The sequence below is a fragment of the Gallinula chloropus genome, assembly GCF_964237585.1.
Source record: "Gallinula chloropus genome assembly, chromosome: 15".
NCBI lineage: Eukaryota > Metazoa > Chordata > Aves > Gruiformes > Rallidae > Gallinula > Gallinula chloropus.
In genome coordinates, this window is record NC_140100.1 from 3577566 (window position 1) to 3605285 (window position 27720).

Consider the following 27720-nt stretch of genomic DNA (forward strand, 5'->3'; position numbering starts at 1 on the left):
CAGCCAGGGCTTCCCACTGGCCTGTGGGCAGGTGTGGGGCAGCCCCAGGGGGTACACGGGCAGGGGTGGTGGGTCCCTGTCCCCGGGGCTGCCCTGAGCTGCGCCGTCCCTCTTTCCCCAGAGCTCAGAGGCCGTGTACCAGTGGCTCTGCAAGTTCCAGCTGCAGCTCTACGCACCCAACTTCATCAACGCCGGCTACGACATCACCACCATCAGCCGGATGACGCCGGAGGTGAGGCCGTGAGATGCCGGGGTGCTGCAGGGAGGGGGGGCACAGCCAGTGTGGAGCGGTGCTGACCCCCCTCTCTGCCCCAGGACCTCACGGCTATTGGTGTCACCAAGCCGGGGCACAGGAAGAAGATCGCCTCCGAGATCAACAACCTCAACATCCCCGAATGGCTGCCGGAGTACAAGCCGGTAAGGGCTGTGTGGGGCTGGGGATGCCAAAGCCTCATCCAGGGTGGGAACTGTCTCCTCTGCCCTGCCCCCTCCAGGAATGGGGCACCAGGGGATGCAGGTAGGAGCTGGCTTGCCACTGCTGGATGCTGCCACATCCCACGGGTCCCAAAGCTGTCCCCCCTCCTGACAGCTTGGGGACCACCAGGCTGGTGCCAGCTGTCACCGCATGTCACCACATGTCCCCCTGACACCTCTCCTGCCCCATTGGCTGGGCACAGCAAGGGGTTTCCCGTGGCTCAGGGTGCTTGGGGAGCACTGAGACAGTGTGGGGAGACCCCACGTGTGCTGTGGTGCTTGGGCAAAGCCCCACTGCCAGCCGGCGCTGAGCCATGCACCACACCTCCCCCCTCCAGGCCAACCTGGCGCTCTGGCTCTCCATGATCGGCCTGTCCCAGTACTACAAGGTGCTGGTAGAGAATGGCTATGAGAACATTGACTTCATCACCGACATCACCTGGGAGGACCTGCAGGAGATTGGCATCACCAAACTGGGTAAGGTCCTGCGCTGCAGTGCCGGCTCTGGTAGCCCCAGCCCGTGGTGGTGGCACTGACACCCTATGTTGTCCCCAGGCCACCAGAAGAAGCTGATGTTGGCAGTGAAGAAGCTGGCAGAGCTGCAGCGTGCCGAGCTGGGCAAGTACGAGCCAGGCACGCTGAAGAGGAAGGCATCAGCGGCGTGCCCGGAGGTGCTGGCCATTGAGTCCCCTCCACCAGAGCCACCCGAGTGCCAGTCGCCCAAGATGACCACCTTCCAGGACAGCGAGCTCAGCAGCGAGCTGCAGGTGGCCATGACTGGCGAAGGCCCTGAGGAGCCCCCTGAGAAAGCCCCGAACCCTGCAGCACCTGGCTACCGCTCTCCCCCGGGGCTGGGCGGCCGTGCCAGGCTGATGAGCAGCTCACAGGAGCTCCTGGGCGACGGTCCACGGGCCCCCCAAACTGCTGCCATCTCCAAGAGCCAGGAGTACCTGGCAGAGGGGGCCGGTGAGGGTCCCCCCGCACCACCCAAGGAGGGACGCCCACCCCGGCACGGCCACCCTGTCAAGCGTGCCAGCGTGCCACCAGTGCCTGGCAAACCACGGCAGCCCTTCCCATCCTCTGCTGGCCACCTGACGCCACCGCAGACCCCTGGCAAGCCACGGCCCCCCTCCCCACAGGGCCCCTCTGCACCCCATGCCACCGCCAAGGTGAAGCCCACACCACAGCTGCTGCCACCAGGCGAGCGCCCCGCGTCACCTCGCTCCCTGCCCCAGTCACCCACCCACCGCGGCTTTGCCTATGTCCTGCCACAGCCTGCTGAGGGCGAGGGGGGACCCCCGGGGGTGCCCGTCCTGCCAGTCTCAGTGCCGGTGCTGTGCCTGCCGCCAGCGGGTGAGGGCGAGGAGGAGCCGGGGCGGCCGAAGAAGCGAGCGCACAGCCTGAACCGCTACGCCGCCTCCGACAGCGAGCAGGAGCGGGACGAGCTGCTGGTGCCAGATGCAGGGCCCTATGCCACAGTCCAGCGGCGTGTGGGACGCAGCCACTCCGTGCGGGCTCCGGCCGGCGGTGACAAGAACGTCAACCGCAGCCAGTCCTTTGCCGTGCGCCCCAAGAAGAAGGGGCCCCCGCCGCCCCCACCAAAGCGCTCCAGCTCTGCCATCTCCAGTGCCGGCATGGCTGAGGACTTCCCCAAGGATGGCGAAGGTGAGGTGGCTGCCGGGCCCCCTGCTGCCAATGGGGAGAGCCGGCGGGAGCAGCGGCGAGCCAGTGACCTTGGCGGCAGCGTGGACACGGGCAGTGCCGGCAGCGTGCGTAGCATCGCGGCCATGCTGGAGATGTCCTCCATCGGTGGTGGGGCCCGGGCGCTGGCACTGCAGAAGCCACATGGGGCTGGCGGGCCAGGACCGGCCAAGACGCCTGAGGGCTACTACCTGCAGCCAGGCCCCCCCCCAGGCAGCCCCGAGCGTGCCCGTGTGGCCACCGTCCTGGCCACTGTCAAACACAAGGAGGCCATTGGCCTGGATGGAGAGGTGGTGAACCGGCGCCGGACCATTAGCGGCCCCGTCACTGGGCTGGTGGCAGCTGCCCGCCGTGAGCGTGCCGATAGCGTGCGGTCGGAGGCGGGTGCTGATGGCCCCAGTGAGCGACTGCGGGTCGAGCGCGGCGGCTCCCCGGATGGCATCCCCTTCGCCGAGGAAGGCAACCTCACCATCAAGCAGCGGCCACGGCCCCTGGGGCCAACCCGGGGGGATATTGGTGAGGGGCTGGCCCCAGCCCACCGGGACCTGGCCAAGGTGGAGGCCAGCGCCACGCTCAAGCGGCGGATCCGGGCCAGGCAGAGCCAGCAGGATGGCGTCCGCTTTGTCCTCACCGAGTCCGACACCGTCAAGCGCCGGCCCAAGGCCAAGGACAAGGAGCCGGCGCTGGAGCCGGCCCCGCTCGCTGTCTACCAGAACGGCACCAGCACGGTCAAGCGGCGGCCAGCCTCCGAGCTGAGCGGGGCTGAGCCACCCACCACCCCACCACCCGCCGCCCGCCCCGACGGCCCCGACTACACCCCACCGCCAGCCGAGCCCAAGAAGCCCTTCAAGCCGCCGGTGTCCCCCAAGCCTGTGCTGACGCAGCCACCCCAGAAGGTGCCCGGGCCGCCGGCACCCATCCCCAAAAAGGTGCCCATCCCAAGCCCTGGCAGCCCAGGTAGGTGCCCTGCCAGCCCCCACCCCAGGGATAGGAACTCCCCAGGGCGGGTGTGGGGTGTTCCAGCTGGCCCTGCTGCCCTCCTGCCTCTCTCCCTTCTCTCTGCAGAGGTGAAGCGGGTCCATGGCACGCCACCTCCAGTGTCTCCCAAACCCACGCCACCCCCCACGGCTCCCAAGCCCCCCAAGCCCCACGCCGCCATCCAGTCGGTGAGCGCCGGCTCCACACCAGCCCCGTCTCCCGCCCGGCAGTTGGGTGCCGGTGCCACCAAGCCGTCCAGCACGCCGCCCTCGCTTTGCTCCAGCCCTGCCAAGCCCCTCTCGCCCGGTGCGCAGCCCCAGCAGGTGCCGGTGAAGCCGCCGCGCTCCGCCATCGCCAGCCCCTCCGTCGACAGCGCCGGCCCTGAGCTGGCGCAGCAGAAGCTGGAGGAGACGAGCGCATCCTTGGCTGCTGCACTGCAGGCTGTGGAGGAGAAGATCAAGCAGGAGGACAGTCAGGCAGCAGAGTAAGGGGCGCGGGGCGGTCGGTGGTCCCTGGGGGAGGTCATGGGGGCTGTGTTGTGCCACCGAGCTGTGTGGGGATACAGGGTGGGGAGGCCGTGAGCATTGGGAGCAGCACCCCCAGGCTGTGCCACTGTGGTGGGAGCAGGGCTGTGCTGGGTGGTGGTTGGGGAGACTGGAGCATCAGGGGCCCTGGTGGGAGCTCTCCTGGAGGTGACACTGGGGGACATGGTGCTCGAGGAGCATGGGGTGCACTGGGGATGCTGAGCAGACGTGGCCCCAGCCATGCGGTGGCACTGGGGTCTGTGCCAGGGAGGTGACATTGGGGCCACAGTGCTGAGCACTGCAGAGCACAGGGTGGGCAGGAGGGTCCCACGTGGTGCAGAGGGGATTGTGCAGTGCCAGGGTCCCGTGCATGACACTGACCAGTCCCCATCACACATCCAGCTCGGCCATGGAGTCCAAGAGCACCGTGAGCATCCTGGATGACATCGGCAGCATGTTCGACGACCTGGCGGACCAGCTGGACGCCATGCTGGAGTGAGGGGCGCCAGGGCCCCACGAACCTCAGGGCTTACGTGGGCACAAGGGCACAACGATCCACAACCCCCCCGCCCCCTCCCTTCCCTACCCCCCCAGGCCCCACCGCCCTCTCCCCATCCCCTTTGTACAGCCGTTCCCTCCTGGACATCTCGTCCCTTGGGGTTTGCACAAAGAAGAAGATACCTCAGGATTGTGCTCACGGACTTGGCGCCGGCTCCGGCAGGACTCCCTTTTGCAGAAGCAAAAAACAAACAAACAAACAAAAAAAACCAACAGAAGAATCAAAGCAACACGTCCCGGACCGAAACAGTCCCCGCCGGGGCTTCCAGGGGGGCAGCAGTGTGTGGGGGGGGTTTGTCTCTCTATCTACCTGTCCAGTGACCCTCACCATTGCACCTGTGTCCTGCCGGCCCTGGTGCCGTGGGTTGTCGCGGCCCGAATGTAGCACAAGCCCTGCCCGGCGTGATGGCATCAGCATCATCATCAGCAGCAGCGTGCGCCACGTGTCACCAACAGCGTTTGCTGGTGGCCGTGCTGGTGGCGGGTCCCGTTGGGCAAATGCACTTGGGTTTCTTTTCTCCGTTTTTAAATTTTCCTTTGAAAAGGGTTTGTTTTTTTTTCTTTCTTTTACTTTTTGTTCCGTCGCGGGTCGCTGGGCACGGAGCAGGGCGCAGGGTCCCACCGCGGCGTCACACCGGGATTTTGGGGGATTGGGGGAGCGGGGGGGAGGCTGCTGTCCAAGGGGGGGCAGCTGGAGGGGAAAGGCTGGGGTGGGTTCCCCTTCGTGGGGGGGGCTTCGCCTTGGGTTTCGGAAGGGAGTTTTGTTTGTGTTGGTTGCAAATTGGGGAGCGAACACCCCGACTCGGGGGCCTCGGTGGCGCAGGTCGGGGGTGGGGGGTGTGTGGGGGGGGAGGCAGCAGGATGTGCCCCTGCCTGGCCCCTTCCCTGCTGGGGGAGAGGAGAGTGATAAGCTATAAAGAAGTATTAATTTATTGGAGGGGAGAAAAAAAAAAAATAATAAAGATATAAACCAGATTTCCCCCACCCCCAAAAATAATAAAAAAGAATAAACTTTAACAAATATATATTTAAAAGATTTAAAAAAAAATATTAGCAATTATATATAAAGCAGTTTAAAAGAAATCAAGAGAAAACTGGATTTTAGCTTGAGGAAAAAAGAAAAAAAAAAAAACCTATTAGATTATACTAAGCTGTGTGTCTTGTGGCAAACTCATTCTAAGAGTAGCACAATATTTACCTTTTCTCTGGGTGGAAGGTACGTGCGAGCAGTTCTGTTCGGGTCTTTCCGTTGGGGTTCAGTGTCGCCGTCGTTCTTTTCTACACCGTTACGAACTCAAAGGATGTGCCTTGTTTTACGGAGGTGTTTTCTGTTCCTTCTTAACCCTCGGAGGTGTTTCAGTTCTTTTGGAGTGTCTCCAGGGTTTGGGGGTTTATGATTTTTGATTTTTTTTTGGGTTGTTGTTGCTGTTGTTGTTGTTTTCTTGGCATTTGTTGGGTGTGTGCGTGCGTTGGGGGGGGGGGGGTGCGTGTGTGCTCGCGGGCGTCCTGCGGGACGCGCTGCTGTATATTCGTGTATAAACTGGAGTTGGAGTCTGGTTCAGTCGCTTGAGTCCTGATGAATGCATTTTTTTTTTGCTTGTGTTTTCCAAACAGTGTTGCTGTCCCTTTCTTTTCTCCAGACGTACAGAGTGGTCTCTTCCCCACCCTCCCCACCTTCCTCTCCCTCTTTCCTTTCCTCCCCCACCTCCCTTCTCTCTCTCTCTCTCTCTCCCCCCATCTCTCCCACTGTGGTCGCAGATCCAGATATGTTTGGCACAACTTTGAAATTTCTTTTAAAAAAAGAAAAAAAAAAAGACAAAAAAAGACAAAAAAAAAAGACTTTAAAAATAACAAAACCAACAAAAAAAAAAAAAATCACCCGCCTGAAAATATCTGTTGGAAAGAAAAACAAAAATGTATCTAAAAAAATAATCCATAAAGTTCTACATGATGGATATATACATATATATATTTTTTATGATTAAGTTATGGACTCTGTATCGTATCCCATCTGTCAAGCTATGCATCTTGGTGCTTCTCCCTGCTCTTCTGTGCTTAGATTTCACCTCTACTCGTCTTATTCTTCCTATTCTGAATAGTAGGTGGCTCGTGGTGCTGTGAAGAAGTTTGCTCCTATACGAAGTCTGGCAACAAATATTTAAAGAGAAAAATAAACTATAAAACCCCCGCCGGGCTGCCCCCACTGTTTGTGTCCAAAAAGCCACCAGCCAGCGCGTGCCACGGCGCCCACCGCGCTGCCGGGTCTGCCCAGCGCCTGCGGGGTCCTGGGCTGCGGGTGCCGGATGCTGTGGTGCAATGTCATGCACCCAGGTTGTGCTTTGGTGGGTGTTTGTGTTACATGGGCTGAGACCACCCTTGGGTGTCTCTGCTGGGTGCTGGGAGCAGGGTGGATGGGCGCAGGCTGGAGGGAGGAGCTGCTGCAGGATGGGTGCTGGGCGCCAGGTCCCACCCAGAGCCTGCAATAAGTCACACTGGCCAGGAACAGCTCTTTCGGCTTTTATTGTCAATGAGGAAATAATCAAATCTATATTACATTCTTAAAAACAGTAGAAAACGTGAGTAAAAATGCAACGGAGGCTTCTTCTCTTTAATGTGGAGACCATTATTACAGGGTGGTGAACAATGGGCTTGTGTTATTTGAGAACTAGCTGTGGCATAAAAATCGTACCTGGCTACTCAAGAACACACCTCTTCCCAGATGGATCAGCCTGACATCTTGGCAGTAAAATTAAATACTAGAGACAGAAAGGGGTCGGGGTCCCACCCCAGGGCAAGGCCTAATGCTCAGTTCTACCATTTACAAAGAGACCGGCCTCCCAGCGCTGCTGCCCTGGCCAGGCCGGCTCCCACCCGTGCCAAGCTGAACCCTTCAGTCCCATTGCTGGCTCAGGGCTGTGCTGCAGCTGCACCGGTGCCCAGAGAGGCCGCCCTGGCCCCAGAGGATGCTCTCCAGCTGGGGGGACGCAGGCAGAGGGGGGCAGCCTGCGGTGCAGAAGGCTCTGGCACAGCTTCCTCTGCGCTTCCAATCGTGTACGGCGGATCCAGGGGAACGTTTGGAGCGTCCGTGGGCCAGACGCATCCTGAGAGCTGCCAGCCAGGGCCCTGTGGGTGGGGGAGCTGGCCCATGGGCAGCAGCAGGCAGTGGTCGGTGCGGAGAGGAGCTGCAGCAGTTACTTCATAGTGGTGTTAGTCACCCAGCAGGCCAACGGAGGAGAGTTTTTGGTCTTTCAGTGTGCAGGACTAGTGTGGCGCTCTCACTAGCACGTCCAGACCTGTGGAGAGACAACAGGAACCCATGGGAGGGACTGTTCTGAACAGCTCTGCGGGCTTCTCTTCATCCTCCTGCAGAGCTTCCCTTTGGGCTTCTAGCGTCCACAACACCCTCTGTCAGGAATTAAACCTCCCACCTGCTCACAACCATCCCCTTGTTTGTCTGAAGATGGTTCCTGACTCATTTAATGCCCCAGTACTGGAAGAGACCGAACCATCCAGGAGAAGCAAAAGGAAACCAACCTTTACAGTGCTGTCCACAGCGCCAGAGAAGAGGCGGCCCCTGGAGACTGCCAGGGCAGTGACACTACCCTGGTGTCGCAGCAGTGTCTGAGTACAGATCATGTTGTCCATGCTCCACACCTATGGGCACACAGGAGGAGTGAGCCAAGCGAGGCACATGGGATGTCCCGAGCACCAGGAGGGAAGAGGGATGCTGCATGCCACGGGGTTCAAGCGGGCAACATGAATTAAATACAAGGCCACGTGGCACGCAGGGATGAGGATCCCCCATCCTCCCTTTCCCTCGAGGTTGTCCACATTGTAACAAGCACACAGATGCAGCTGCACAGCCCTGGACACATACCCTGAGAGACCGGTCGTATGATGCACTGAAGACTTTGGTTTGATCCGGTGTGGAGATGACAGCGAGGGCGTAGACTGTACCCACATGCCCGGTCAGCGTGCGGACTTGTTCCTTTGTCTCTATATCCCAGACCTGTGGAGGGAGAGCAGGGCTCAGAGATTACACTGGGCTGCAACCCACCCACTTCTCCTCCGAGAAGTGTTTCCACCTCAGGGTGGGTGCTGTGCACCCCAAGCTCCAGACATGCCATAAAGAGGACCAGCAGAGCCAGGCCACCGTCTCCTTGTCCCTCTGTTCCCCAGCCTCAAGTCAACAAAGGCATCAAACCCCACAGCCCTTACATGGATGAGGTTCTCATAGGTGCCACACACGATGTGGTGGTTTGTCACAGCGATGGAGTAGACGCTGCCTCCTGACGTCTGCAGCACGTGGACACACTCCAAGTTGCGGATGTCCCAGATCTGAAAGAGATGTGGGAGCAAAGGCAGGGTGAGACCCACGCAGGGACCCCCTCCTTCCCTTGAAGCTGTTCTCCAGCCACGCAGTCAGCCTGGCTCTGTGTGTGCTCAGATCACACCTTTAAGAACAAATCTGTTTGGCTGGGAATGTGCAGTACTGACGAGCAAAGTCTCATCTTATTTAGCTGCCCAGCTTTGAACGCCCAGCTGTGGAGATTGCACACCCTGTGTGCGTGACAGCCCTGTGCTCACACAACCCGGCCCTTGATAGTGCTAAAAACTGAGGCAGACACATTAACAGGGATTTATTAACACTGAGGAGGGAACCTTCAAATTCTCTCGTGTCACCCAGATGCCGAGAGGTGAACTATTCATCAAAGCCTGAGCCAACACAGATGAGGGCATTTCGGAAACCACAGAGATTTATGGTAACTCTGCAGCCAGACAGTGACCTTCTCCTCTTATCAGCAGGACTGTCAGCACAGATAAGGCTGCGGCAGCTGCAGAGGCAGCGTGAGGCGCCATGGCTGTGAGGCCGTTTTATCTCAGTGAGCATCCCCAGCAGCTGCGCTCCTCAGGCCCGGGCAGAGCCCAGCCTCTGTGCCTGTGAAGATGCAATCAGCACAGGAAAATCTAACGTGTCAGCAGCGCTACGGCAGCCAGTCCCACCCCAGCAGCTCCCCGTGCTGTAGGATACAGCTGTGTAAAGCTGCCACAGGTCTCAGGGTCCCACCTTGATGGTTTGGTAAGATCCACTGTAGAGATAGTTTTGAGAAGCCACCAGCGCTCGCACCCAGTGATTGAGACCTGTCAGCTCCTTCTTCAGTTTGAGCTCGGTACCCACAATATCCCAGACCTGAGGAAAACACAAACACACACACGAGGGAAGAGTCTCAGCAGGACTGGGCAGCGATGGGCCTGCCCCTGCCCAGCCAGCACAAGGCTCCACCAGCTCAGGCAGGGGAACCTCATGCTGGCTCTCTGCCCCTGTGGGAATCACCTGCACCCACTGACTTGCAGACAGAACATGGAATAACTGTGCTGAAAGGGCCTGTTCCCTGAGGGCCTGGGGAGAGCTCTCTTAGGGCCTGCATTATGACTGGCAGAGACCCTTCCCCAGCGGTGCCATGGGCGTGAAAAACCTAACCCACACCTACAGTAACAACTGCCCCAGGCTTCCTTTCCCAGCCTGTCCCACAAAGCTCCCTTCCCACAGCTCCTGGTAAATGGTGGTCAAAACATCCAGCCCATGGGGACCGACAGATCTCACCCTGCCACTCTGAGCTGGCAGAAAGTGGCTGGGGATGACAAAAACAAAAAGCCCCACGTTGTCCTTCTGCTTAGTGCTGTCTCACTGCTCCTCCAGCCCCCAGCGCTCTCTAGACAGCTGAACCATCACAGGCCCCAGATAAAGAAAAGAGCATGCGCCCTCTTACAGATGGATGGTCCCATAAGCCATCCCACCAGGAGCTGGAAGGAGAACCGAGGGAATCTAGCCAAAGCTTTAAAGGGCAACTTGCAAAGCTGTTCCTTGATTTCTGCATGCTTTGGGTAAAGAATGCAAATTCAAGATCCTTTGGAGGGGGTTTCAAAACAGGCAGCCTGAATCCCCAGCCAATTCCAAACCCAGACACGGTTCCCAATAGTCTGCGTAGGTCTGTTGTGGGCCCAAGGACACACACGCTCAGGAACTGCCAAGAAACTCCACCTGCAGCCCCTGGTTTACAGTTAGAAGAAGCAAAAGTTCCTTTTTCAGCCAGGTCCCAGAACAGCTTTGACTTCAGCACAGAGCATGGGCTAAACCTCTGCAGCTCTGGCTGCTCTGTGTAGTTGTGCTTCTCTGTAATGGCTCAGGAGAGCACAGTAACAAGGTCACCTGCAGACCAAAACACCACTTTCTTCCTGTTTGGATGTTGCTGTCTGACTGTACCACCAGCCCCCAACCAGACCATGAGGAGCCACCCCAGAGCTCTACCTTGATGGCTTTGAGAGAGCCACTGAACAGCATGTTGTGTGAGGACACCAAAGTGCAAACAGGATTGTCGTGTGCTCGGATCGTGTTCACTTTCTGCAGGTTCTGAATATCCCAGACCTGCAAAAAGGGGAAGAAGAGCAGCTGTGAGGGGCAGGGGCAGGCCTCTCATGCCAAAACCCTTCCTCTTTGCCTCCAAAGGCAGGCAAGCACACACAGGTGAAACCCAGGCAGGAAAGGCCACCTGCACGAGCCGCTGTGCTGGCTCCGAGCACCAGCCTCCAGCTCTCCATGCAGGAGCAGGAGTGGAAAATCAGCCCGCAGGAACCCCCCAAATTCAACCCAGGAGTAACCTGGCTGAAGGCAGTGGATAAAGCACACATGGGTTATCAGTCTCACACCACTGGTGCTGAGGAGACTTGTGGCTAAAAGGCTGTGGATCCCTGCTCTACAACAGCCTAGGGCTGCCCCACAGGGCACGTTCCAGCTGCGAGGGGGAGCAGTGGTCCTGGGTACTCACAATAATGGTGCAGTCAGCAGAGCCACTGTACAGCTTGTTCCTGTAATGTCACCAGAAAACAAAAGGAGGTCAGAGAGGAGAGCAATGAGTGCAGGGTCCCAGCTTGTTCCCAGGCACTGTGCTGGGTGAGGAGCTGCAATTCCACAGTCTTACTGGGCCAAGGCTAAACAGACCAATCCCAGGAGTGGAGCCCGGGTCTTGTGAGGAAACCAGACTGGACTGGCCCTTGGAGCAGGAGGCCAGGCATCCTGCTGGTGACCAGGGAAGGAAGTTGGGACAACATGGGAGGCCAGAGAGAGATGCACTTCGTCAATTTTTGAAGAGCAAAGAGGCGAGATGTGCCTCACAGGCCCAATCTTGGTGTGTGTGGGACCAAGGACAGGAATTTTAAAGGCATGCTCAGGAACCCCAGCGGTGTCCCTCCCTCTCTCCTGCAAGGACAGGTGTCCTCTCCACTCACCCCTGGATGCAGAGAGCCAGTACAATTCCATCGTGACCCTCCAAGGTCTTTTGGCACTTGTATGTGGTACAGGTATCCCACACCTAACAGGAAACACAAGTCAGCAGAGGGTGACACGCTGGCAGGCAGAGCAGCTGGGGACCCAGGCAGGATGTCAGCAGCGCCACAAAGGCACCGAAACGAGGAAACAGGCTGTCACCTGGGCACCTGCCTTCCGGGCTCCCAGGCAGAGATAAGCTTGTCTAGGAAAGGAAATTTACTGCACGGGGTCAGGATGAAGTTAACAAGACTCTGGACAGCAACATGCATCATCCCCTCTCTCTGCCTTTCACAGGCCAGGCCAACACAACACCCTGAACCAGAGAAGCGGCTCTCGGATTCCTGCTTTAGCAACTCACATCCCATCCTAGTGCTCCACTGGCACAGCACAGCCTCCTCTGCCACACACTGAGCACACACCACTCTCTCTCTCAGACACATGGAAGAGGGTGCCCAGTGAAGCCAGAGCAGGGAGAAAGCTGTTCTCTTTCAAGAAAGTACAGCAATGTCCATTTTCTTCCATGTGGCTTTTGCCATGGCTCAAAGAAATCAAACCACAGCTCTGCTGCTGGCAGGCTGCAGGGCTCCTCAGCCCAGCCACCAGCAGCCAACACGGTGACATGGGGAACTGTTGTTTTGGTTGCACTGGAGCAGTGCTGTCAGCCTGAGTTACTGGAAACAGGACAAAGGAAAACAAACATGCCATAAGATGGGAAAAGGATGTATTTGATCCGGAGATGTTTTTTCTAAGATGACTTTTTGTAACAAGGAAAAATAAAATCAGAAGCTGAAATAGACTTGGATGCCCTAAACACCACATAAAGCAAAACCAGGAGCAGCAGGAATGAGATTCTAATCAGGGCTTTGCAAAGCCACTATCTGTCTCTCAAATGTGCTACTGCATAACATCACACCCCAGAGAATTCTGCCCAACTGTAACTACAAAGTCTCATTTAAGATTCTCTGGAAGAAACTTTGGGAAGTGACATCCCCCCCACCCCACAAACTGCAGCTCAGCTTCTGTCCCACCTGAAGCACGTTTACACATGCAGAAGATACACAGAAGAGGCAAGCTCTTACCTTAATGGTTTTGTCTGAAGAGCCACTGAAGAGCAAGTCTCCAATGGAGTAAACACACAAACACCAGACAGGGCCCTGGTGTCCCACAAAGGTCCCTTTGCACTTGAAGATCTGCTGAGGATCGTAGGCTACAGAAACAAGAGGGCAGGTGAGAGGTGGAAGAACAGTGCTACACCATGTCACGACGAGTTCAGAGGGACAGAGCTCCCTGCACTGGCCTCCCTGGTTGCTGAAGGCCAGAAAGAACTGGCTGGAGGGTCTCATGTCCCACCTTTACAGCTCACTGACTTGTCAATGCTTGGTGCCCCAGGACCCATTTCCCTAATGCAACTGCCCCAGGCTGGCCATAGGGAGGCCAGAGATCCAGGGGCCAATTGCCATCTCCCCACCCAGCTAATAACCCTGCAGCACTGCGAGCTCCCCTTCAGCCAGTGCTTCTGGCAAACTCTCCCACTGGTTTTTTCCTCCTGCAGTAGTGCTGATCCTGTGAACAAATCACTGCTGCACCCAGAGACAGCTGTGGCCATGCCTAAAAGGGTGCACTGGGCCATCATCCCAAACCCAGCCCAAGAGGATGAAAACCACAGGCATACTCACATCCAAGGATGCCCATGTTGAGCCGAGCATTGATGTGGGAGAGTTCATCCTGAAAAACAGAACAAGCTGCATGAGCTGCAGAGTCATCAAGACCAGCCTGCCCTTCTGGGCACAGCTTAAAGACTGTCTCCCCTCACTGCTAAATTCCACACTTGCCTTTGGACAGGTCTTGACTCCCTGCACTTGCTCAGCATCTGACTCTCTTATTTGGAGGTCTCCTGCTCTAGGACTGTGGGTGTACATCCCCCTGTCATGTCTCTGCAGAAACCACAGGGCTCTGACAGCATCTCAGACCTGCACTAAACTCCTCAGCACTCAGGCAGGCACCTCTCTGAATACGCTGTCCTTGCTCTGCCACTCACCAGACTGCTAAAAATAATCACACTGGTTATGGGGACTGCTTGCTCAGCTGGGCTCTTGAAGCCCACCTTGCTGGAGGAGAATTGGAAGGTCTCTTTGCAGTCTCCTTCATGGCTTGGTCTCTACTGCATACATAGGGATCCTCTTCATTAGTATGCTTAGGTAAACGAGGGTGAATTCCTCCTCATTAGTACATCCGGTGGGACACAGTCTGCCTGAACTTGGGAGGAATGTCTGGCTAACATCAGTGCTTGAATAACGTCCAAAATCATGAGAGAGCCCTCACTCCCAGCTTGTTAGCAGGGATCTGCTTATCCTCCTGCTTTCTCTGCAGGCAGGGAGAAGGGTGCATTGCCCCTGGCTAGCATGAAAGGTATGGGAGTGCCCAGGCTTTGGAGCAGAGGCTCTCTGCTTGCTGTAGAGGTCCTTCCCTCTGGTAACACATTTCAAGAGCAGCAACAGGCTGAGAAAAGGCAGCAGGAACAGTTAAAACGGCACCTTGGGTGCAGTGCCCAGGATGTGCTCACTGCATTTAACTCAGCTTTGAGGAAACTTTCACCCAGACCTCAGAGAAGGAAAGCAAACCCAACCTGGGGTGAGCAGAGGTAGTGAGCAGGAGGGAACTCAAAAGACTCCCCCCACTGCAGGAGAAGCCTAACTAGTAGCAGAGCCAACAGCTTGCTGCATGCAACCCCTGTTACAGCCCCAGCCCCCTCCTCACGTTCAGCATGGAGGCATCCCTGCGGAACTCCATCAGGTCCTCGCTCAGCTTGCTCTGGTTCTCATCCAGCACATCTGTGAGAAACAGACACTGCAGAGTCAGTGATGGTGGCCAGGGGAACAGGCAGAAGACACCCACTGACACCTAACCTCTGAGTAAGGAGAGAGGAGAATGCACGTACTGCTGTTATCAGCAGGGAGAAACAGCAAAGGTGGCTGCTGCTCAAATGCAAATTGTACTCAGATGCTGAAGACCCAGCAAATTTCAGAGGCAAGACAGGGCTGGGCACCACAGAGCTGCCCAAGAACCATGCTTGTTCCAGGATGGCTGCACTGCAGGCTGACTCGCTGATTTTTATGGGCATCTGTGCCCACAGCTGCACAGGACAGGAGAAAGGTAGCAGCTGCCTGCAGACACTTCTAGAACTTGCCACATGATCGGTGACTGCAGGTTTAGGTCCCATGATGTTCTGGCAGCAAAGAAGTCGATGGAAACCCTATTTGTTCCTCTGCAAGGAATATGATCCTTCTGAAACCCACTCAGCACCAGTTTTGAACATGGAATGAATTCTGTAATGCCCTGTCCTAGCAAGACAGCTCATTGGGGTGCAAACTCACCAAACTTAAGCTCCAGGTTCTTCTCCAGCTGGTCGATTTTCTCTGAGAGCTTCCCCAGCATGGAGCGCAGGAAGGCAATTTCCTGGTCCTTCTGAGCCATCGCCACCTGCATCTCATGGAAGCGATCGTCTGTCTGCTGCAGGAACTCCTTCAGACCCTCAAACTTGCACGTCTCCAAGTGGGTCTCATAAGTGTCTTGATTTCCTATGAACGTACACCTGCAAGGGGAAGGTAGATGTGAGGTGGAGCAAGGCTCACAGTGGAGACCTCCTTGCTCAGCTGGCTCCTCAGAGGGAGGTCTAAGGCCTGTATGGGTCCCCAGGAGCAGTGGTGCTGCAGTTCACCATCCAGATGGGTGCAGGCAAATGCAGGGCAATGGAGAGGCCAAGCAACTCCCATTTCTCCAGCCAGGGCACTGGCCCTAAATGGAACTGTTTGTCTGTCTAGGTAGTTGCAAGGAAAAGCAGATCTTGGGCAAGAGAGAATGTGGTGCCAGTTCGTGTGCTCACCTGGAGTCTAATCTAAGAGCCATCAAAACTGCAGCTGACCTCAGCAGATGCTGACCTGGGCCTGCAGCATGGCAGGGAGTCAGGGCTGCTCTGTCAGGACTTGCCTTGTTCTGCTTCTGCCAAGGCATCTGTCTCTTCCTGCACCAGGGACCTTAGCTGTGCATCCTGGAGGGAATCCCCAGCCTGGCCATGCTCCTGCTCAGGTGACAATCAACACTCTGAGGCTGCTCAGCACTTCTCTTGCCTCAGGAGAAGAACTTATTTGAAAGACACCATAACAGCACTGGCATTACCCTTGTACTCATCCTTCTCCCTGCACGGCTCTGGGCACATCCACCCATCTGACTCTCCTCCATCTGGTTCTTCTGCCTACGCACCTCAGGCTCCTCCTCAGCTGCCAGCAGGGCTTACAGCTGGGCAGCGTGACCTGCCTGTTCTCAACAAGCAGCTCAGGAGTTGCCTTTTTCAAGCCCTGCAGGCCTGATCTCAGTTTCAGGCCAGTGCACAACACTGGGTAGAAGTGGCTCAGAGCCCATGGGGCCACCCTGAGGCTGTGCTAGCCAAAAAGCAGCTCAGAAATGAGCTCCAGTGCATCCTTCCCACTAAAAAGCACCAGCTCCTTACCCGTATTTGGAGTGGGGACATTTTATGTGCTCGCACTCTTTCAGATGTGCCTCCAGGTTCATTTTCAGGAGAGGTGGGCAGCTGGGGTTATTGGGGCAGCGAACCGGCCTGTAATCACAGCTGCTTTCATGATCTCTGCCCATGAAGAGAAGCAAAAGGAGGGGAAAATCAGCAATAAGCCAAAATTAATGGAAACAACACAGATCATCAGGCAATGAGCACAGCAGCCCTCTGAGACTGTCAGGTGATCAACAGCCTTCAGCTTTAAGACTGCAATTACAGCTTTAAATTCTCATATGGCCAGTAAGTGAAGAGTAATAGGCCACATTTGTGCAGGGAACATCTACTTCTACAGCTCACTGACAGAGCCTTCATGCAGCTATCAACAACAGGCAATGGCCATGTGATAGGGAAGACAGTGAATGCATTTAGGATGGGGAAGGAGATAGATTTCAGATTTCTAGGACATAACTAGGATAACTCCTCTTACAAAGAGAACCCCAAAGTCTCTGCTTGACCATCACCACACTGATTCACCCCAGCTGACAGGTGGCTGTTTTCACAGCGTATCCTGACGCTGAGGCACTCAGTAAGCTGGGAGCAATGAACAGCATCCTTTCCCTGAGACATCTGCCATCATCCTGAGACTCAGTGGGAAGAACAGTCCCCTCAAGTCACCCTGTCCATTTCCACACCCTTGCAGAGCACCGCTGGCAGGAGCCACACTATCCCCAAGAGCCACAGGGCAGCTGAGATATGACAGCACATTGCTGGTGGTGGAGCCCTTTCCCCAGAAAGTAAGAAGCCACTTACTTCCTGGCACTCAGTTTAATTGTAAACGGACATCCACGGGGGTCCACCTCGAAGGCAGCGGGCTTGCTGCTGGCTGCAGGCCGGCAGCCATACTTGCAGTGAATGAAGAGCTCCCCGATCTGTTCCGCCACCGCGATGTTGTTAACCACTACGGTCAGTTTGGCATTGTCCACGGGGCACTTCTCTGCCAGGTGGGGAAGCAAAAGAGAGAGTCAGCAAGGGCTGAGACACTGCAGGAGATTTTATGGGGGTTTTGGGCCTCCCCTGGCAAAGACAGCCAACTCCCAGATGGGCGGCAAGGGAATTAAGCCATGAGTATTCCCCACAAGGTCTGCAAACCACTGGTCTGGTTTCTCTTGGGGCTTGGTGAAAAGTTACAGTTTCTGGTAATCCAGGATAATTTGAGCTATCTGCCTCTGAAAGAAGGCCATGATCATCCAGACTACCTTGTGCTTGCTGAGATGTGAGAGTATTCACAGCAGACGCCCCGCATATAACTCATTCCCTCACCCAGCTCCTCCCCAGGAAGCCTCCCCAGGGCTCGCTGTTCTGGTGACAGGAACGGCTGGGCTTTGTGCTGAACAGGTTTCCAAGAGGGGCATAGGCTCGTGCCAAATAAAGTCTTTTTTGTAGCAAAGAGTCCAAACCAAGCAGTAGCTGGTTAGGCCAGGCCAGCAGCCAGACACTTGGGCTCCACCAGGTTTCTGGAAGAGCTGGGTGAGCTAAAGCAGCACTCTGTGCTGCTGTACATGGGCTCAGGCAGCAGCCTGAGAGCTGGCACTAACAGAATGGGGGAGGAGGGGTTTGATGGGTCTCTGCCAAACACAGCCCCCCTGCTCCTTAGGCAGCCACAGAAAGCTTTCTGTCTGAAATCAATGGGTCAGCTCTGGGCGAGACATGTATTATCCTGGGATTATCCATTGCATATTCTGGGATTTGAGAACATCCTGTGCCCAAGAGCCAAGGCCCAGCCCTCTAGTGCCCGTGCTGCAGCATGTACCATCAGAGCTCCCAGCCACACAGCCACCCCTGCCCCAGCCCCTCACCGCTGTCTCTGGCTGATGGCTTGCTTTACACCCTTCAGACAGCTTTTCTGTGGGTTTCTTTTTGAGGGAAAGCAAACAAACCAGAAAATAACAGTGTTTTGGCTGCATCACACAAGAACAGCTCTGTACTCACCAGATGTTAAGGCACATCTTCTACAAAATGTGTGCTGTGGAGACAAAGAGGAACAGCAGTGTCAGCATAAACAACATCAGACAAATTATTCCCCGTGGCTAACGATGGGAAAGGTGGGAGATACCAATGCCTGTGGCACAGGGGCCTCAGCAGCTGTTCTGCCTGCCCTATAGCTCAGCGTGCTCTTGAGTCTGCACCACAGGGCAAAAAAAACAGCTGCTCACTTAGGTTGTGTTCCTGAGAATGATTAAGCACATGGTTTGATGTCTGAGGGTTCTGCCCTGCTCATCATCAGCCCATGATCACAGTGCAAGCCAAAGGGAGGGACACCTTCTGCCACACTGATATTCCTACCCTCCAAGCCTGCATGCAGCTTCTCTTCTTCACCCTCCTCTTAGTCCATGTCATTCCTCTCATTGCCCTGAGGAGTTCTCAAGGGGAAGAGTAAGACAAAGTCTGGCCTCTCCCTTTCCTTGGCCAGTCAGCCCATCACATGTATCTCTCTAACTCCTCTCGCTGTCCCACTGTTGGGTGGATGGGACAGCTGGTTTGTAAGTCCATTAAATGTGCCATAAACTTTGCCACTTGGAATAGCTCTGTATCTCTCTGTTCTCACAGCAGAAACGTAGGGTAACATTTTAACTTGATAAAGTAGCAAATTCAATCTCACATGTTAATGAATATAAAGAGAAGAACAAAAGCTGCAGCGTTTTATGGGGCCTGAACTTGCCCTGTGGGTCCCTGGAGCCTCCTCAGCCATATTCCCCTGCCACAGGCTGAGCACTTGGCAGCAGCTCTGGAGAGGCTGCAAGTCACTCTTCAGAGCTGTTATCTGCTGCCCTGCTCACGTGGCCTTTTCCTGCCCTGCACAGCTGCATGGTGCTCTCTCTGCAGCTGCCAAACCAGGACTGCAAATGAAGCCAGTCTGCTTCCTGCAACAGATTTGGGTTTTTTTTTCCCCCCACATTAACCAGTAAATCTCAGTGTCTCCATGAAGAGCTGCTTACTGAAATGGAGTGGCAACACTGCATCAACTTGTAAACCTTTGGGGATAACACACTTGCTCCAATACACAACCCCACATTCTGTGGCTACAGCTCTGTCCTAGCAATCAGAAGCACGTCAGAAGCATTAGAGAGCCTCTCACAAAGCTGTCTTTCTCCACATGTAGCACAGAAGCAGGAATAATACACAGTTTCTATTAAATCCTGGTAAAATGGAATACAGAAGAATATTCATAATACTTTGTGCCTTTCATTAGAGGATCTCAAATCCCTCTGCAGGCATTAACTAAATGAACCTTCGAGCTGTTCTTGTTTTATAAGAAACACTTTCTTCACAACTGAAGAACAGCCGTTCCTGGGGTGCCCAGGAGGCAGCAGCACTCTGCAGAGCCCTTCAGGACAGGGAACAAAGAGTTTTAGACTTTGCTGAGGTCACACCAAGGAGGCTGACCAGGATGGGGAGCTGACAGCTCAGCTCTCCTGGGGAAACCAGCACAATTTGAAGCAAGCCCGAGGCTTCTCCAGCTAACTACAGAGTGGCCCACAAACCCCACTGCAAACTGGTCCTATGCTGGAGTGGCTGGCTTCCCTGGGCAGGGGCTGCCCCATCTTTGTTCACTCAGGCTGGCTGTCACTGGGGTTGTTCACTGGGGACAGTCAGGGCCTGGCTGTAAGTCACACAGGATGTATGTGGAGCTCATGATGGGAAGCTTACCCCACAGGTTGTGATAACTGGATCCTTAAACACACTACAGCACAGTTGGCAGCACAGCTTCACAGACGGTTGTTCAGCAAACACCAGTGGCTCCTGAAGAGGAGGAAAGGGACAGAGAGAGCACAGGGATTAGTCCAAACACAAGAGCCTCCAGCTCTGCAGAAGGAGCAAAACAACTCTTCAGCAGCAAGCTTTGGGGAGCCCAGGGCATGTTAACAATTCCATTATCTCAAAATAAACTATTGTCTGGATCTGCTGACCTCCAGTACGTAAGAGGTAGAGGAAGAGTGAATTTGGGAATGGCTGGAGACCCTCAGCTCATCACAAACTGGGTAACATCAGCATGTGGTATGATCAGGATCTGACAGCAAATTGCACAGATCAGTTTCTTTTCCAGGGTGACTCAAGTCACCAGACCTGTGTGAGCTGCACTGCCTGCTACTTTTTGCCTGGTTGGACTAAACAGTTATATTGTCAAGTGTGTCCCCCATATCGAGCCTGAAGTTTACAAGCAATCTGAAAGCTGTATGCCCTTCTGTATTTTTAAAACATTCTGAAGGAAGGGCTCTTCCATTCCCCTAGGAAGCAGAAACAACATCATTTGTTTCTGCCCATCTCTCCGGTTTCGTTTACCAACCGACTGCCAGAGCCCAGGCTCTGAGCAGGGCTTCACATTTCAGAGCATTTCAAATCAATCACTGCAACTCAGTCTGTCTTTTCATCCTGTGATGCTCTCAGAATTGCAAACACAACCCCCTGGGTTCCTAAATATGAAACACACTTTTACCCCAGATCTGTGGCAAAATGCCGCCTGACCTTTTGAGCATCCAGTCTGGGGTTAGTCATTGGGTCACAAGCTAAACTCAGCTTAGAAGTATCCTCCCCCAATAAAAGTCATATGTGGACAATTCCTTGCACCCTCCTGGGGCTTACAATGAAGTCAGTGGGGCGCCACACAGCCCTAAATGAGGGATGGAGCTTGGAATCGGTGGGGAATTGTATTAGTCTTGTTACCTGGGGCTAGACCACCAGCCTAAAGACTTGCAACCCCCTACTGCTCTGCAGCAGAGCCAGAGAATCACACATGACTTTGCCAAGACAGCTTTTCTGAGAAGCAGAAAAACCTCACCATTGTCCCCTCTTTATATGTGGGGAAAACAGGCAAAGTAACTTACAGAAGTCAGTGATGGAAACAGAATTAAACCCAGGAGTCCTGGCAGCCAGGCTCTGAGCCGCCAGGCACCACGAAAATCTGCCCATGATACCCTGATGTACTCAAAAGACTCCACTAAGTTGCTCTTTAGACACTGAACTTCCTAATACTACTTCTTCAGACAATCCCAAATACCTACTGGCTCCTCCTCTTCCTCATGGAGAGAGAACGTCGAGCGCAAGGACATGTTGGACTCAGAGTGCAATGAACGGACGGAGATAGCAGAGTCAGAGCGGCGTGGGGTGCTGATCGGAGGCTTCAAAGAGATAAAAACCAGTTCTTGTTACTGCAAATATTCCCCCTGCTCCAAAACCCTGTGCACAGACTTCAAGTGCAGTCCCCCCCCTCCACAAAAAACTCAGCCACTCCATTAGTTCATCCACTCTGCTAAGCTGCACTGAGTGGCCCCCAGCAGTAGGACGTCTCCCTGCCGTGCGCCCTTCCCGGCGTTCGGGAACGCTGCCCCACACTCAGAGTCAGGACAGGCACCGTCCAGGTTTAACTCACTAAATGGAGCTGACACCTAAAATCCCAAGCAGGTAACTTTCTCCAAGGTGCACTGGTTCGCCTACTTACCGTTTGGAAGAATTAATCCTTCACAGAAAGCTTTGTAAATCTCCCCCAGAGACAGCTACCAGCTCCTGCAGTTCCTACAATCTCTGCAGCAGCACTTGTTGTTTCAGTGGCTATCTAACTTCTGCCAAATTTCTTTGCGTAAGTGTGGAGACTTCCTTCTATTCAATTCAGTAACAGCCTGGCTCTGTCGCTTCCTGCTCGGGAGGGGAGAGCTAAGTGGACATCGCAGGCACCAATCAAGGGAAATCCCACTGGTTACGGCAGCCTTGGGATTGGCTTTGAGGGAATGCTGTTGCTGGAATGTTAACCAGCAACTCATCTCCAAGGGTGGAAGATCAACCAGCCAAGATGCAGTTCGGTGTCAAAGCGAAACCAGAGACTCTTCAGACCGTGGGGTGATGGGATGTGAGGGTGCAGAACAGCCAATAGTGCTGCCGCTGCTGGGTTACTCTGAAAAAGATGCTTCTGGAGGACTAGGAAGAGTGAAGCAATGAAAGTCTTCAAGGAGCAGAACAAAGAAATGGCAGAATGAAGCCATAAGCATCAAGAGATGAGCAGGCTACTTGCACATATCACACTTACAGGTGGCTTGACCACAGCCGACCTCAGTTGCAAACTCCTAGAAATGCTGGCTGGAAGGAACTCTGGAGATCGCTGGCCCTGCTGCCCACTCAAAGAGGGACCCTCCTGGCCCTGGATCAGGTCAGCCCTGCCACTGCCCACCTGGAGAGGGGAAAGCTGCACAGAAGAGCCTGCTGCCCCAGGTTCCTGTCCTGCACTACCCTGGGGTTTCCCTCATGTTCAGTCTGGATCTGCCAAGCTGCATTCCGTGTGCTTGCCCTGGCTCAAAAGTGTGTGACATCAGACCCAAGCACAGACAAAAGCACTGTAAGAGGCCAGTGGGGCACTCAGGAAATTCAGCAGTGAAAGATGTAAGATGAGCTTCAGAGACTGCTGTCTTCCCCAGAGACAGGCTATACTGCAGCCTGAGTGCAGTGCTTGCCGGGCTGCAGAAGAGAAGCAGACCAGGACCCTGCTGGTTCTTCACAGTGCTCTGCTGCTTAATTTTCACACTAATGGGATCCCAGGAGCTCAGAAATGCTGCATCTGCTTAGAAGCTAAAGCATAAAGCTCTTTTTCTTGAAGAAGGCGTATTTATTGGCTAAATATCTAATCCTTGAGGAATAATGGTTATAGCAAGGTAAATCAATTTTATATGTATCCATTAATTTTATTATTTTCCTCCACTGGTAACAGAAGTTATTAAAATAACAAGAATGACTGTGCATAGTTCCCACCCTGGAGGTGACACAGAGATGAGGGCAGAGCACAGGCAGGCTCTGCAGGAAGGCAGGTTTATCAAGAGCAACATCCTGCATGGATCACTGATGGAGAGGAGGGGGGCTGCAGCCCCAGACCACTTCCAGCAGGCAGGGGTGTGAGATACAGCCTTGCTGTGCTTGTGCAATGCTGCAAGCTCAGCTCCCTGTGACCTGGCAGGGCTAATGCTGCTGTAGACTTCTCAGGAGGAAAGCTGATGTGCTGAGAAAGATGGTTCCACTTGGGATGTAGTAACAGTGCTGAACAGCAGAGGTGTGGGCTAGTGTTTATTGCCCCTTGAGGTACCTGTAGCCTTTGTTTGTGCCAACCAAGCAAGGCTAAGATGATGTGAGAGCTCTACAGGGTCAATCACTGCACTGCTTTCCAGGCCTAGCCTGGCTGAGCTTTGCAGCACTTGTTTTGTTTAGAGCATCCAAGCCCATCTTCAAGCAGCCCAAGGATGGAGTACTCTGCTGGAAGAGGAATAGCCTGTGGCTGGCCAGTAACTCAGTCCTGACTCTGGTTCAGAGATGAAGCTCCAAGTAAGCAACAGAGACTCTGGACAGCCAGACAGCTCTTCATCCATTAGTATGCTTTGCCCCAGCACTCAGCTGAAATCTTTAGGTCAGCTACAAAAGCAACCTCCAAGTGAAGGCTCTAGTACAGTCCTGATCCCCACTGCCTGTAGGCATGGTGAGGCCTAGTTTTCAGGAAAGATGGCAGCAGCCACTCAATAATCCCTGCCTTGCACACAGAACATGCTGCTCTGCTCTTGGGGTCATTAACAGAAGCTTTAAAAAGACAAAAAAAAAAGGGTTGTGGAGGTCACAGGAGGGCTCTGACTTGTCTCCAGCTGTCTCTCTGGTGGTTGACAAGCCCCTGGCAGTTTCTAGAGAGGGGAAAACTTAGCAATGAGGAAGGGAAATCCCAGATAATTTCTTGACAGAGCAAAGGAAGCTTCCTAAAAGGGTTAGTGAGAGTTTGTCTGGAGCAGCAGGCACAGAGACAGGCTGTGGCACTTCTGGTTTGTTAGCACCCAGGGCTGTGGGCTGCTTTCTGAACCACTCGTTAATCCTCTTGCTATTTCTGCTAAAGAATATTTAGCACTCCAAGGGAAGGTGGGCTGAGACTGCCCAAGAAGGCAGAGGCTAGGACTTAGGAGACATCTCTCCTGTTCTTGACTGCACACTTGCTTGCCACACTAGCTTTCAAAAGAATGAGGGAGCTTCTCCACCTGAGATGGCTAAATATCATGTCCCCAGCACCCCCCACTCCTCTGGAAGAGGATGCCCTGCACATCTTGTGAGCAGGGTGCAGTGAGCACAGCACTCAGCCCACAGGATCAGTGCTGACAGCCAAGGGCTTCCTGGAACAGCAGCCCAGCACCATGGGGGCAGCGATGTGCTGGGGTTGTGCTTGCCAAGGACACAAGGCAAACGTTCAGAGGACTTTTTGGGAAAACAAACACACACTCACACAGAACACAGCAAGATCTCTCAGCACCAGAAGGAACCTTACGGGATGCTGACAATAAAGGTCTTTGCAATCTGGTGTCAAATTGATTTTAAGGAGTGTTGTAGCTCTGTGCTGTTGCTGACCCCAGTCTCTCCCAGTGCCTAACTTCAGCAGCAGCAATCCATTTATCCCTGGCTTGGAAGCTGGGTCTTGCAACCTGACAAAGTCTATGACAACTTATTTAACTTGAAGAGTCTACTACTGACATGCTTAAATCTAAATAGGAGCTTGTGGTTATGAGATGTGGCTGGAGCACTGGGGAGAGAAGAAGATCAAGGCCTTGGAGCTATCTGTCCATCCACTGGGTTTTGCTTTGCTGCTGCTGTTCTTGATTTGATTGATTTAGTTGATTTAATTTCTCTTTAAGCAGCTAACCCCGAGGCCTGTTGGCTCACTGAATTCCCCCAAAAGGAGTTACTCAGAAGTGAGTGTGATGAATGAGAGAGCTGGGTAAAAACAAAAAAGGGGAAGTACTTTTCTGCAAAGATATTGTGAAACATGGGAAAAGTTGGTATGAGAAGCCCCTGATGACGCAATCCCTGGGAGCTGAGCACAGCCTGTAGTGTCCCACATCCCACTCTGCAGGTTCCCTGTGGTCAGAAGCCCCATCTGGAGGTGGAAAGAGGAATGGATTTTCTGGTCATAACTGCAGGGCCAGCTGTGCAGCTGGATGGACCATCCAATATGTCCTGATCCAGAGTGACTGACAGCCCAGACATTGCTGACAACAGTTCTGTCTTCTCCAGAGCTCAGGAGACCCAGAGCACACTGCTCACATCAGGAGGCAGGTACCCTCACAGTAGGCCTGTGGGATTTGTAGCTCCTTGTAACCACATAACACTTGAAGCAGCCTGAAAATGAGCACCAGCAGTGCCAACCTAATGCCCCAGGTCAGAATCCAACTCTGCTCCCCCACACCAACCCCAGCCAGCAAATGCCAAGGCTGGTCCTGCCTCTGGTGCAGGCATCTGCCTCCGAGATAACACAGTGTGTGGAAATGATGAGAGAGGCAGAGAAGTCCAGAGGAGCACCAGAATCTCTCACCTGACATACAAGCATCTAAGCTAGTCACCAGGGGGGGTTCTGGCAACACCTACCATGCCATCGTCCTCATCTCGTGGGGAGTAGGTGAGGGTGCTGGAGGAGGATGGGGTCCGACGATGCTGCTTGAAAGTATTGGTCCCATCAGCTTCAAAGAAAAAAAACAAAGCAAAAAGCCAGCATTTAGGCTCCTCAGTAACATTTCCGAGCTACAAGTCAGTCTCTGGAGCTTGTGTTCCCTGAGAAAGAAAAAGACTAGGGATTCCCCAACTCCAGTTCTTGACCTGGACATATCAGGGCAAGCAGAACAGTGCTGATTTCTGATAGCTCACTGAAAGGCACACAGCCTTTTGAAGGTGGCTTGCCCAGAAAAAAGCATAGAAAATGTTCTACCAGGTCTGCAGGCTAGAAATGCTGTTAAAAGGAAACCTTACACTCCCAGATATTTCACTCACCAACAAAAATTGCTTCTGTCAAGGGAGGTCTGAATATTCTTGCAGCACAAGGGAAACATGCTAAATTAAACTGGAGTTTCTTCTATACAGATCATATTACAGGCTTATATGAAATTTTGGATGTATGTATTCAGGAGTCCAAAAACATCTAGAGTCCAGAGTCCTGCACAAATGTAATCCAAACGTTTCCCTGGGGCAGATGTTCATTTCCTTATCTAAATCAATGTCAAGTACCACAGTTTATCTTTACTAAAGTAAGGGTATTTTTATCCCAAAATGAAACCAGACCTTTTCCTACATTCACACCATGTGTCAGGGCTCAGACCTCTCACCTGCTGGGCTTTGAGGAACAAAGCAAAAGAATTTTAAATGAGCGGGTACACTTCCATCCCCTCCTGTCTGAGCTAAAAATAGCTGGGGTGGTTTTGCCAAAGGGTCCAGAGTGACTCACAGTCAGAGTATGAAGATGGGAATTTTCAGCACCAGTGATGTATGTGAGAAGTTACAGGATAAATAAGACTCGGTACTGAGCTCGGTATCAAACGCTGTTGCACTACCCTGATTTCAGCAAGAGCTTCCCAGTGGTACTGTTAGGTCTGTGTAATGGGAGAAAATTTCTGTGCCTGCTCATTTCCATCTTGCCTGGTGATCAGATGCCATGATTAAACAACACTTGAGCTGCATAACACTAAACCCAGCACCTTGGTGCCTCTCTGTAACGGACACAGCGATGCTCCCAACAGCTTTATGATTTGTAAAACAACAACAACATAAAAGCTGGTAGGAATCACACGTGGTGCTTTGGGAAGAAGCTGTATGCAGGAAATACACTCACCCTTTGTGATGGTTGTCACAGCAGAGAAGGCTGGCCCAAAAGTTGTTTCCATTCTTGTCTGAAATATTGACAAAAACGCATGTCAGTGTGTGCCCAAAGCCTTCTGACCTTTCCTGGGCTGGTGAAAAACACACACATCCATCTTCCCAACTTCTACACGTGGATATTGTGATTGTAATACCATATTTTCAACAGGCATCATCACTTTCTCCAAAGGACAAGAACAGAAGCAGCAGCCCCAGCCCCAGCCCCTGCCCATAACATCAAGCCTTACCCCGTTAGTGTTTTCAGAAGTGGTGATGTTTGTTGTGCCACTGGAGAAACGATTGTAGCGAGCGTTCTTGTTTGAGCTCATAATCTAGGCCAGCATTTGTTAGTCATGGGAAGTTTGCTCTGTGAGAGAAGACAGACAGAAAGAGAATTAGGTTCACTGTATGTATTTTTCTGGGCTCAGAGAACACTCTCTTGTGGCATTAGATCCAAATATTTACCTAAACTCACACAAACCTGGATTTTCAGAAGCAAGAGGCAGTGACAAAGGCAGGTTCCTTCAAATCAATCCTGGATGAGGTATAGATTATCTCTTAAAATAACTCCTTTACTGCCCAAATACTGTAATACCCGTAACCATTAGCTGCTTTTACAAGTATATGACCATTTTAACATCAGATGAGACATCTCAGGAGACTAAGATAGCATCCCCCTCTCCATAATACACTGTGTTTTCAAAATTAGAGTATGTACCAGTTTTGATTGGTATCACAGCAGAGAAGAGCCCTATATGTGGGTTCTGTATCTGGTCCCCTCTCCCACCCCAGCTTGAGTGTAGCTCAGAAAGCTGGTTTTCTGCTGCTTCCCAAAACGCTTTGTGCAGAGCAGTGATTAGCAGGCAGAGTCCCTAAATGAAGCCCCCTCCTCAAGACAGCAACAGCGAACACAGAGCAGACTGTGCCATGGCAGGGAGGATTTTGGCTGAGGCCACAGA

The 27720-nt window shown here is 53.6% G+C and overlaps 2 protein-coding genes across 2 annotated transcripts in view; one reads left to right on the forward strand and one right to left on the reverse strand.

The window, feature by feature from the left end:
• CASKIN1 (CASK interacting protein 1) overlaps positions 1 to 4176 on the forward strand; it is a gene marked incomplete at both ends in the record, with an annotated part of 30875 nt that extends 26699 nt beyond the window's left edge. The window contains 6 exons of the mRNA XM_084271116.1: positions 122 to 232; positions 316 to 417; positions 813 to 951; positions 1030 to 3132; positions 3241 to 3637; positions 4080 to 4176. Coding sequence (XP_084127242.1) covers positions 122 to 232; positions 316 to 417; positions 813 to 951; positions 1030 to 3132; positions 3241 to 3637; positions 4080 to 4176 — 2949 coding nt within the window. The remainder of the gene's footprint in view (positions 1 to 121; positions 233 to 315; positions 418 to 812; positions 952 to 1029; positions 3133 to 3240; positions 3638 to 4079) is intronic.
• Positions 4177 to 6738: 2562 nt separating this feature from the next.
• Positions 6739 to 27720, reverse strand: part of TRAF7 (TNF receptor associated factor 7) — a 32899-nt gene continuing 11917 nt past the window's right edge. The window contains exons 2-21 of the mRNA XM_084270836.1: positions 27010 to 27128; positions 26736 to 26793; positions 25502 to 25593; positions 21133 to 21249; positions 19781 to 19873; positions 18062 to 18095; positions 16883 to 17066; positions 16070 to 16204; positions 14937 to 15154; positions 14320 to 14393; positions 13239 to 13287; positions 12642 to 12769; positions 11523 to 11605; positions 11063 to 11102; positions 10546 to 10662; positions 9304 to 9426; positions 8454 to 8573; positions 8113 to 8244; positions 7770 to 7889; positions 6739 to 7528 (exon numbers count right to left, since the gene is read on the reverse strand). Of these exons, the coding sequence (XP_084126962.1) occupies positions 7514 to 7528; positions 7770 to 7889; positions 8113 to 8244; positions 8454 to 8573; positions 9304 to 9426; positions 10546 to 10662; positions 11063 to 11102; positions 11523 to 11605; positions 12642 to 12769; positions 13239 to 13287; positions 14320 to 14393; positions 14937 to 15154; positions 16070 to 16204; positions 16883 to 17066; positions 18062 to 18095; positions 19781 to 19873; positions 21133 to 21249; positions 25502 to 25593; positions 26736 to 26793; positions 27010 to 27090 (2013 nt within the window). The 5' untranslated portion in view covers positions 27091 to 27128 and the 3' untranslated portion in view covers positions 6739 to 7513. The remainder of the gene's footprint in view (positions 7529 to 7769; positions 7890 to 8112; positions 8245 to 8453; positions 8574 to 9303; positions 9427 to 10545; positions 10663 to 11062; positions 11103 to 11522; positions 11606 to 12641; positions 12770 to 13238; positions 13288 to 14319; positions 14394 to 14936; positions 15155 to 16069; positions 16205 to 16882; positions 17067 to 18061; positions 18096 to 19780; positions 19874 to 21132; positions 21250 to 25501; positions 25594 to 26735; positions 26794 to 27009; positions 27129 to 27720) is intronic.